The sequence below is a fragment of the Aptenodytes forsteri genome, unplaced genomic scaffold (genome assembly GCF_000699145.1).
Source record: "Aptenodytes forsteri isolate BGI_AS27 unplaced genomic scaffold, ASM69914v1 Scaffold15, whole genome shotgun sequence".
Taxonomy (NCBI): Eukaryota; Metazoa; Chordata; class Aves; order Sphenisciformes; family Spheniscidae; genus Aptenodytes; species Aptenodytes forsteri.
The window spans coordinates 7,860,343-7,871,724 of record NW_008795129.1 but is presented as its reverse complement, the minus strand read 5'-3'; the positions used below and the strand labels follow the sequence as shown (position 1 = coordinate 7,871,724).

Genomic DNA, 11,382 nt, shown 5'->3' with positions numbered 1-11,382 from the left:
CTCTAATTTTATGGAAGTATGAATGAAAATTTCTATAATGAATTCTAAACTCCAGATAGTCACGAGAGAGATATAATGTAATTAAAGCTATATATTATTTTTGTTTTAGCATATTATATACCTCCAACCAATCTTGAAAGGAAATGCTTACTATGAAAGACAATAATTATGTAAAATTTTGCCTCGGTTGGAATCTTACAGTGAAATTTGTTTGTTCCATAGACACTTACATTATTTTTAACTTCCTTTTTATGGAGGCTTTATTAGAAGAAATGTAATCTGACCAGAAGCCATTTTCCAAAAATAGCTAGTAACCCAAATTCCAATCTTTAGGGAAACCACAGAAAAGTGCAATCACAAAGACTGTGATGCTTTTAAGCAATATTAGCAGAATCTATTTAGAAGACTTAAAATTACTGTTTTGAATTACCATGTTCTACATCTCATTAAAGGTAATTAATCTTCATTCACTGCAAAAGGACTGTTGCACACTCATGAGTGAGCTATACCTGGACCCATGAGAAGCTTATCAAGAAAAAGGTAGTGGCCCAATCACCACTTTTCTAAATATATTTTCTATACAAAATATTTTCAAGGTATAATCCTTAGTTATTTGTACAGTACTCTATGATTTAAACAACAATATTCAGTAAAATAGTAAGTGTGTGAAACTGCAACACCACATGGAATGAGCACTCTGCCATTTTGCTAGTGTAATCAATATTAGGACCAGAAAAATTTTCTAACACGCAAGCAAAAATATTCCATAGTTTTTGAATCTTGACTGTACACTTCATGATTTTGGCTATGATTTGCAGCACACTCGTAAGATACACAAATATCTTATGCACATTTCAGTAGCAGAATGGCACTTGGCTTGCTCTAATAGAAACAACAGAGATGCAACTGACAATTTTAAGAATGACAATGTCCTTATTTGCATGCTGAAAATCTGGTTGTGTCCCCCTAATCCAGGCACATCCATTCATTGTGCAATCTGTCGATGGGTAAACAAATAGTGCAGGATTCATCTCAGTGGGATCTGGCCCTTTGGTCTAACCGAAGTCAATTCTAGGTCGATACTGAAGTACCATAGGGTAAGACTAAAAACAAAAGCAAGAGAAAAACAACAACAAAAACAGACAAGAAAACATGAAGACATAATTCATAAAAAATACAAAGAAAATGCAATTAAAGATTGCCTTAAGAATAGCCAGAGCTTATCCCTAAGACACCCGTATATGGCAATCAGTTTTATTTATATGAAATAATTCTATACATTTCAACAGTTAAATCCATACTTGTACTTCAAATCTATATTTAATCTCTAAGTCAGTTAGTTGCAGTTATTTGTCATTAATACAAAATTCCTGTATCTGCTTTTATATATTTCATGATTTATATGTTTTACGACATATATCCTACAAGTGGTCAAACAACTCCTCTTATTTCTGTGTTGATGTGTTTGAGGAAAAGCAATCTTGAAATTTTAGACTTTCTAAAACAAAGTCCACTTATAGATGATGTACTTTGTTTGATTTTTATATATACAGAGGTTCCATAGCTATACTAGTGGTCAGCACTAGTTAATGGGAGCCAGGCTACTCTGGTATTAAAAAGAAGAAAAAGAAGAAAGATCAGGTCAAATTGCTGTCAGCTGATTTTCTGAGAGATGAGGGCTAACTTCTCCCCCAAATCCAAACTCCTCTACTTCAGATCTAGTGATACGTTTTTCTTAGTTCTTACTGGAAAAAAGTGGCAAATCAACTGCTCGGATCCCTGAATTGGACAAAACTGTTGTGGAACGGGAGGCAAGAGTGGGTGGGGTTCCAGAAAGTGCCGTGGAATCCCCGGGCACTCATTGCTGGAAGTTCTGTTTTATTAAATGTCTTATTTTTTCAGTCTGTCAGCATTTCATTTAAGTCTGATGTTTTCCTCTTAACTTCATTAGGATACTGGACGTTTTCTATAGCACAAACCCCAGGAAAATCTTATTGTCTCAGCAACTGTATGCGCTTAATTACCTCTCTGCCACAGGGCAGAACAACATTACTAATTTAAGTCTTTTTTTATTGCAAATTTGGAATTATAAAGAATTATTACAGAAGCTATCATTAAAACCAGAAATATTTTACTGCATCCTTCAAATGCAATACACATGAACTTCAGTGACCAAAAAAGAAAGATATCACTGCAGAGACCTATACAGGTTAATAAACTTTCCATGCCATGGTAGTGAAACGATCACCACAACTAAATGTGATCATACTTGCTGGGGATTTACAAACTGGAGTGCAGAGGAATCAAAACATAAAACCAGAGGTATTCAACAGTAGCAGGACCATTTAGGAGAGAAGACAGGGAGCACCACGTGTAGTCTGCATGTGCAATTAACAAACATATATTTGTAGCATCATAAATTACTTGGTCTCCGATTTTTTTTTGCACAGGATATGACTACCGTATTATTTAAATGCTATTTCACATGTTTTTCTACTTTGATTATATTTATTATATACTTCTCTAGAAGTACTCAACTCTAATTGGAAGTGTACACAGGCAGAGACAGAGCGGTCACCTTACTGAAATTGCCATGTAAACCAGCGAGGCTCAGTGGTTTTTTGCAAGCGAAATTACAAACCAACTGTATAAATAAAATGCACTACGCCAGAGCAATTCTAATTATTGAAGTAGGCATGACTGCAGTAGGTCACTCCCATCCATAGTGGGGCGTGACCCTCTATTATTAACTTCAATTTTTTGCTCAAGCAAAAATATTATTTCAAGCTTCCAAAGTAACTTTTAGAAATTAGTTCAAATCAAAATTTTCAATGAAGAAACTGAAATATTGTTTCACATAGGTATGAGCCAGTTTGATCAATGAAATTTAGAAATCCACTTCAGTTTGCAGGTTTTGGTTTGTTATGTTCTAAAGATAAGGCATTATTCCATTTCTAATTTTAAAAGATGTGAAAGGAATACAGTAGTAGAAAAATCTAACATTTCTTTACTCCATTAAAATGAACGTATGAATTGCCATAAAGAGATGAAACCAATGTAGTCTCTTTGGATTCACCCTCTTCAGTTTTGATCCCTTGTCAGTGACTGCCCAATGCTACTAGTTAGAAGGATGAGATAGGAAGAGGTGGATAATCCTTCCAGACTGATGCAGGTATCAGCCTACGGAATGATATCTAACAAAAAGATAAATGGCTTAATGTAAAAGGAAAGAAACGCCTAAACTTTGGAATGGATTCTATTTATTCATTCAATAAAGCTTTCTCTGAATGAACGAAAATGCTCAGGTCTTGCTCATAGAGTTTTAGCACTTTGTAGCGAGGAATTATAAAAACTCCACAACCTGGATTACAATTGAAGTCCTGACAGGACCTTAATTACTGTAGTATGTACAGTCGTGAGTGCCTCTTACCTGATAAAAAGTGCCATCCTGTGTGCAGACTTGCGAAGATGAGCAGTTCTGACACCGAAACTGCGAAGGAGATGATTTTCTGATCAGATAAGAGGCATCCACAACTGGACATATACATTTACCATTTAATGTTTTTTTAAATTTTCAAATGTAAAGCTTAAAATTAATTTACTTATTTAAAACAGGAAAGAATTCTCTAATGAACAAATGGATATTTTCCCTTTACTACTCTACCTCTTGTAAGGTCCACAGGTGTGCCAGTAAAAGCTCATGGTGAATAGTACCAAAGACGGAGATATGGATTTACTTGATCTTCATCCAAAAGAAAAGATTGTTAATTAATTACCATCGCAACTTCTGTTTTATAACAAGACCCAACACAGTTAGGGAAAACAAAATCATAAAAGCCTAGATGTTACTGGATTTATTACCAGCACAATGTAATTTTTACAGGTTTTAGTTTGTCATCTCTGACTTCAGGGAAGTGATTTAAAACTACATAAAGGAAAAGATGAACACATACCTGACTATACTATGTGTATGTAAACACAACTTACAAATTTAATCAAGAGTTGTCAACTCTTATATTCACTTAATGTTAAAAACTATAGTTCCGAGATTTTTGAAAAATTTTAACCAGAACAAATAACGTCCTTTTTGTCAAGATGATAGTTACTGTTGCTTCCAAAGCAATGCAACTGCCAAAAGTCCATTTGTAGGCAGGGGCTGCAGAATTAAATGTCATGAAAGAATTCCATTATCACTAAAGTTGTTGCCTTAACATTTCCTAATAGTACAGCCAATGCTAACAAAAATGTAAGACGGCAAGCCAAACAAACATCCACTGGTTTCAAGGCAGTATTGGAAGAAATACTACTTAGAGCTCTCTTATTGGTGCAATATTGGGGTTTCAGCAGTCATCAAATTTCAGTGCAATATTACTTTCAAATTTAATGAATACTTGCCTATATACATTTACTTCCCTAATTCCCATCAAAATCTATCCTCTCCCCTGCCCCCTTCAGATTAAGCTAAAATTTTAAGGAACTTGTGAATTGTTAACTTCTCAGTGTGCTTAATCCTCTGTCTTCTCTGTCTGTGCCCCAGTGCTTTTTATTCTGAGTACTAGGAAGCTTAAAAAGAAAAAAAAAAAAAAAGAAGAGTACAGAAAGTTTGGAATTTTCTAGACCAATACATTAACATATGTTAAGTGCTTAACCTTAGCTGCACTCCAATATAGCCTCCGCCGGTAGTGATAGACAACAAACTTCTTTTGTCACAAAAAAAAAAAAAGAGAAAAAAAAACCCCCCAGCCACACACAAACGAATGTATAAAAGAAAGAGAAGAAATGGGAATATGACTTTTAACAAAAAAAATAAAATATACAAGGCAATATAAGGGCTACTAAATCAAACTGAATATTGGACCCGAAAGAAATGTCTTTTAATAAGTTAAAAATTGCAATTCTGAAATATACACATGTGGCAAGGAAAATCCATTTAGCTGTGTTATCTGGATGTTAGTGTTATACAGCATATCTAAAAAAAAAATGGGTGTAGTATTAACAGAAGCAGTAATAAAACAATTAGATTTCTCCAATAATTTTTCAGTGCCACTTTCAGTTTACTACTGAATAAAACAGACTCTTAATAAAGAGCTGCTGGATGCAGATTCCCCAACTATTGTAACTCAAAAGGTCACTAAAAGCAAATCTGCAGAAAAAGAATAAGTGCTTGGGTTTTCAGATACTCAACTTAAAACTCAGAGCAGAACTTGCATGTAAACTTTGTATACCTGCTATTTTTAAGTTTCAGAATCTGCACAATATACATGCTGCGGGGTTTCACTGATAGGGTTTAACATAAGAAATCCAGAAAACATGCAAAATGCATTTTTAAATAAGGGTTTTTTGAAGGGTCACAGAACGTATTTTGGACCAAGCTGTGAAAGCATGTATACTCTCTATAATAAAGATACCAAAACATCATTTATTAATAATGTAACAGCATTTACGTTTTCGCCTCTTAGTCTCCATCTCGTCATATAGATGAATTCCATAGTATGATCCTTCCCCATGATTTCTCCATTGCATAGTACATCCAGCTTAAAATACAACAGAACAAACAGTAAGACAAAGGGATGCAAAATTTTGATGTCTAAATGAACTCTTACGTGAATCTCAGAGTTAATCCCTCAACTCCTATCATTATACAATAATTCTATCAGACATGTATATCAAACCTGGATAAATACAACACAGTGACAATAAACTATACTGCTATTTTTAGTGGTAGAATTCCAGTTTATTTTTTCACTTTTGTGTTTTCAATTAAGGTGTGGACAGAAGAAAGCCTACTAAACTTGGTAGGAAATCACTAGTAGACAAAAACTCCCTGTATTTACCAATACTACATGCTACCTGCCTGAGAGAAAGCCTTGTGCTGTATTTTGAAGGCCTTCTTTCTATGTCAACGCTCTTTCAAACCCAAAGATACAAAACAGGAGTACTGTAGTTTTCATTTTTTAAAAATAAATGATAAAAGTAATGATAAAAGTAATTGGAAAAAAAAAACTTTAAAAATAACTATAAATTACAAGGAAAATGCACTTCTGAGTATACAAACATGATTCTTCATTAACTGAAAGCAAAATAAAAAAGTTAGGATCTTACTGTGAAAAACGACTGGTTTAAACTGTATTATAGCATCTAACTTCTACCCTCCACTGAAAGTGTTTGAAAGTTCTTTCATTACTATAGCCATAATGCTTTTCTGTTTTTTAGAGGAAAAAAATGTCAAAATTTTGAAGTAAGCAGACACTATGTAACACAAGCCATTAAGGTACCAGAGACAGATTAAATTAACATAATTAACAAAACCAAATGACATCAAAATGGCTGGTCAGCAGGTCATGATATTGTGACAAACTCCTGCATATAGGTCTGCAATAACCTGTGCACCGAACCTAACTCAGCCCTACCTCTGACCAAAGCCGGGATGCTGCCATTTGCGCTAAAGGCAGCCTGCAGTTCATGGGGTCATTGACTCCTGTAACAAAACTGGCTGAAGAAATAGTCGTGCTGAGGTCAAAATTCCTGTATCCCTGGGAAGAGGGAAAGCAGAGGCAGGAGTCTCACACTTCCCAACTCCACCCTGCATCACAACTTCTATATGTTAGCAAGTCCCCCCAGGGAACAGTCTTGGCCAAGATCAAATCACTCATGGAGCAAAGACCCTCTCTCCATCAAATTCCACCTAATTCCCGAGAAGGTGCAAAAAAAGTATCTGCATTTTGAAAGATTCAAATGGTATTGCTCCTCACTTCTTTGGATGTAAGAAACTCTTCAGTAATTATGAAGAAAATGAAACTGCAGAGTAATTTGGTGTATGTCTAGTTGATCTCTCCTTTTCCCCAGTAGCTACTAGCCCAAAACTGTATTAAGTGACTTTTTTATTAGCCACATGGAAAGAGAAAGCATTTGCTTTTTACATAAAAATATCAAAACCTAAAGTATCTGTTCCTTCACAGGGGAGCAACAAACTGAAGTTACTAGAAACGTACGAGTTCCTTGATTAGCAACTTTAGTCACTGTGATAAAACGATCGCTTCTCATTTAAGGGCAGAAAATATCACTTGGAATATTGAACGGTACTTAGTGATTGGGCTAAAAAAATATTCTTCAAGTTCAAATATGATTAAATTTCACAAAACCCTAATACTTTGCAGGGAAATAAAAATACAAGCATCGCTCTTTCAAATGTACCTCATAAGAACTTGGAAGTTTTAATTTTAAGCTGAGAAACTTTTTGATAGTTCCCACGGTCACTCGAGTAGAACAGCGGATAAATTTCTTCATTAAACCCTAAAGCAAGAGCAACACAACAGAAAAACCATGTTAGAGATTTTGGAGCATGTAAGCAAACTTTAGTGCAAGAACAGCTGTAACTGATTTTTTTTTTCAACCAGTAACCAATTTTACTGCACTCTCTTATAATTCATAATGGCACCATAGGTTCATTCTTGTTCACTTTTTTTGCAAAATTTACAAGATGACAAACAAGTTCATTTAACCCATCTCTGGTTCTAAAGAAATTTCCAAAAGATACAGAAGGGAGGAAAGAAAAAGAAAAAAACCCCACCAAAAACACCAAAAGCCCCAGAAGAACTTAAATAATCTATCTGTCTGTGTTAGTAACATCGGGGGTCAAACAGATGTTAAATTTCTTAGAATTTCTTCAGTCCTTGAGAGAAAAAGGAAGTAAAAACATCCTGAAATAATCTAGGTAAAATACAGGGAAGCTACAAACCTGAGACGTGATCTGTTATCACAGATTCTGTGATCCAGAACCTAATAGTTTTGATTCAACAGGAAAGCTGGAAACCTGAGACTCCTACATGGTGATGGAGATACAGATTTCATACTGTATATAGCACAAACAGACAGTGATAACACATACATATGTTTTCTTGCTGAATCAAAACTTTCTTACTGTGTAAGAACTTCCAAAATTAAACAGGTAACATAGCACACAGAAAATATAAGTAGAGTTTTATTAGACAAATTTTTAATATTTCTTTAATTCTTGTCTTTGTAATTTAAGAAAACGTTATTAAAATCTAAGAGCATTTCTAAACACTTTCTTCTAGCCTTGATACCATTAGGTAATCTTCCCTTCATGAACAGAACCCAAATATCCGTAATTGTTAAAACAGCAGTTAGCACATATTACCCTACACATTTTACAGATGGAAGTGACCTGCCCAAGGCCACAAGCGACACACCAGTGTCAGAATCAGGTTTACAGCGCAGAAGATCTGGATCCCAGTCATTCCGTGCACAATGCATCTGAAAAGCAGCTTCATGCTGGCATGGTAAGACAGCAATCCTGAAAGTGTGAGGCAGCTCACCTACAGCTAGCTTTTTAAGTACCTCTGTGGTATGCTGTAATTGGTTGTGTAATGCAGTTATATACCATCAAGGCTGTAGACTACAAAACTATAATCCACTTAAAAAAAAAAAAATCCACTGTCACAGATGGATTTCTGTATGGAATTCTGTTTTTTACAAAATTCCAAGATGCATTGAAATGTTTCAAACAAAAGGACTAAATAAGCATGGAAGTGGAGACAGGTCACCACATTACAGTTTATTGTTAATGGTTATAAAAGGATTTGGTTCCTGTAAGATGCTATTCTGCCAACAATAACAACAGCACAGATTATCTTTACTACTCACTTTGACTACATTATCTCCTGACTGCCCATTGTTGCGTAAACAGTCGAGGCAAATAGCAATCTGTGGGTCACTCCTGTGATAGTCTTTATCTTCTTCATTTTCATCACACTCCTCATCTACTTTGGGTTTATCAGCTTTTGGGTTTTCATCTGTAAAATGCGAAGATCATATTATTTAAGCGTAAAATAATTAAAAGTCACAGTAGCAACAAACACATATTTAAAGTAATACTTCATTTTCAAGAGCATATTTTTTCTTCAAATTAACTTTATACAATTTTAATTCAGTGCATTCTTAAATTGATCAGTTTACGGATCTCTGAAAACAAAGTTTTACTATTGAAATTTTAACGTAATATGCAAACAACAGATTTCTATGTGGCAGAAAATAATTAGGCAGATGGACCACTAATGCTTATGGCTGTCGACTTCCATTTGTGTCCAGTGATTAAAACACTGCAACTGTGCATGCATCGAGATCACTCAACCACATAAACCTACTCTACGGTGTGGCAGTTCACTGCCAAAAAATATTGCTTTTAAATAAACAGTGGAATAACTAATCCCAACACTTGTATATCGAAATAACATGGGTAATCAATTCATATTAACTGTCTGCCGCAATAACCCAGTGGAGACAAGTTCCTGAAATGTTATCATGAAGTAAACTAAGGCAAGGTAAAACTTAACTTTCATCCACTTTTGACCTGGTCTAAGTAACGTCATTGTAAAAACTCCAGAAGGATTTTGTAACTAAATAGCCATATACTTACTTATTCCCCTTTAAAACCAAAAAAATATAAGAAAACAGGAATGGTCCCCATATTTTTTGGCAGAGCACATATAGCCTATATAATCACATATATCATGTTACCTCTCTTCACTGATGCTGTTACATGTTCTATCGATTCCTGGTTTAAAAATCTAACTCTTTGGAAAAGGTACCATCTCCTACAGTTTTCAAAGGTTTAGCATAGTTGAACACTCAAATGCTAAGACTAGCAAGTACATCTAGATAAGGCTCCAATGTATGTAAATAATAACCATACAATGAACCATAAAATGGAGTAATTTTTACAGATTTGGAACACAGTATACAATAACCCTATTATATACATCTGTTTTTTTCTGTTACTTATTTATTTTGATTTAAAACAAAGGCTGCTCTCTGTTGGAATAAAACATTATCACAAGTGACTTGAATAAGCTACTTCTGCATTTCCTGAAAAACTTTCAGATCAAATTCTGCTGTTTTCCTACACTTACCACAAACTTTAAATCATTTAGAAGAGTTAAGATGAGAAGATAGAATGAAAACTTTAACAAATATCAAGCTATGCCTAAGTTTCTAGACACAGTAATTAGTTCACTTCATTTAGTTTACATATTCAAGATGAGCTTCAAGCTACATTCATTACTTTTCTTTTGTGCTGTTTTGAAGTATTTTATAATTACAAAAGACTTGTCCACAAGTCCCTAGTAGCTATTGACACATTTAATTGAATGTGCATCATACATATGTTCTGTTCCTATCATCTTGATATGAACAGAATTTACAGTATCAAACTACAGATTTTTTTTTTCTTTTGTGAAAGTCCAGGAAGCAAACTCTCTTAATCAAGCAGGTACGGTCTACCTGTCCCCAAGCATTTGTCTGAGGAGTCTGCCTATAATTCACAGATTCTTCGGCAATGCAAACACATACACAACTTTCAACAGTTACCACTGCTGAGTACTGGAGAAAGATTTAGTTATGCAGTTTGAAAAGTCCTGAAAGGCAAACCAACTACAGAAGTAGGGAAATTAGCAACTTTCCAATCATAAAATCATTCCAGAAACAGCACACACACAAAAAATGTCACATCTTTCAAGATATTCTGATAGAAACTCAAATGCTCCTCTGTGTAAATCGCACCAGACTATTTACTAAAAAATCCTTGTAGATATTAGAATTAATGATGTTTGTACAGGCAGCCTCCAGAAATCAATGTGATGGTCCATTAGAGGCATGATAAGTTCAACATGATACAAGTTTAAAAAAAAGAAAAAAAGAAAAAAAAAGAAATTTTAATCGCACCAAAATGGACTCGGCATTCTCCAAGGCAAAAACATCAAGCCAAGAACAGAAGACAGGAAAAACAAACCAACTCCCCCACTTCCACTCCTCTTTCCGTAAGGCATAATTTAGTGCCTCATTTTTTTCCTCATCTTTCTTCCAAACCTTGGAAATTGTCTACTCCCTGTGCTTTTCTCAGATATTCAGCGTAAAACTGATCGCCAGAGAGCGAGTCAATGTAAAGCTGTTTGCACTCTTCCTTCTCCAATTCAGACTGGAAAGGACCAATAAAGGTATTTTTCTCTGTACCACAGTATGTTTCCTATCATCATCCATCAATTCTCTCTAGTAACCACTCTCCTAGCGGGGCCACCAATGCCTGACATATGCCTTGTTGTTTGGGTTTTTTCTTCTTCCGGTATGTGAAAACTGTAAGTCTTGGGATTTTTTTACAGATCTCGGATGCTAAGGCTGGGAACTGTGTTGTGACCTGTGGTAAATACATAACTGACGGACTCTTTTAAACCAGACTGACTATGTGATTGCAGGGGATGGTCTTGACAGCTGAAACAGTCCCTTCTTACTGAAATTATTCTCACCGAATAATTTATTCTCAGGCAAGACTCTAAATGCTTGTTTATGGCAGAAAATAGTTTAAAT

General features: G+C 34.9%; 1 protein-coding gene across 2 annotated transcripts in view; it reads right to left on the bottom strand.

The window, feature by feature from the left end:
• Positions 1–245: 245 nt before the first annotated feature.
• PCGF5 (polycomb group ring finger 5) overlaps positions 246–11,382 on the bottom strand; it is a 55,840-nt gene continuing 44,703 nt past the window's right edge. The window contains exons 6-10 of one of the 2 annotated variants that reach the window (XM_009277756.2): positions 8,668–8,816; positions 7,195–7,293; positions 5,445–5,534; positions 3,431–3,490; positions 246–1,103 (exon numbers count right to left, since the gene is read on the bottom strand). In XM_009277756.2, the coding sequence (XP_009276031.1) occupies positions 1,056–1,103; positions 3,431–3,490; positions 5,445–5,534; positions 7,195–7,293; positions 8,668–8,816 (446 nt within the window). In that variant the 3' untranslated portion in view covers positions 246–1,055. The remainder of the gene's footprint in view (positions 1,104–3,430; positions 3,491–5,444; positions 5,535–7,194; positions 7,294–8,667; positions 8,817–11,382) is intronic. The other variant, XM_009277757.2, reaches the window with a different exon arrangement.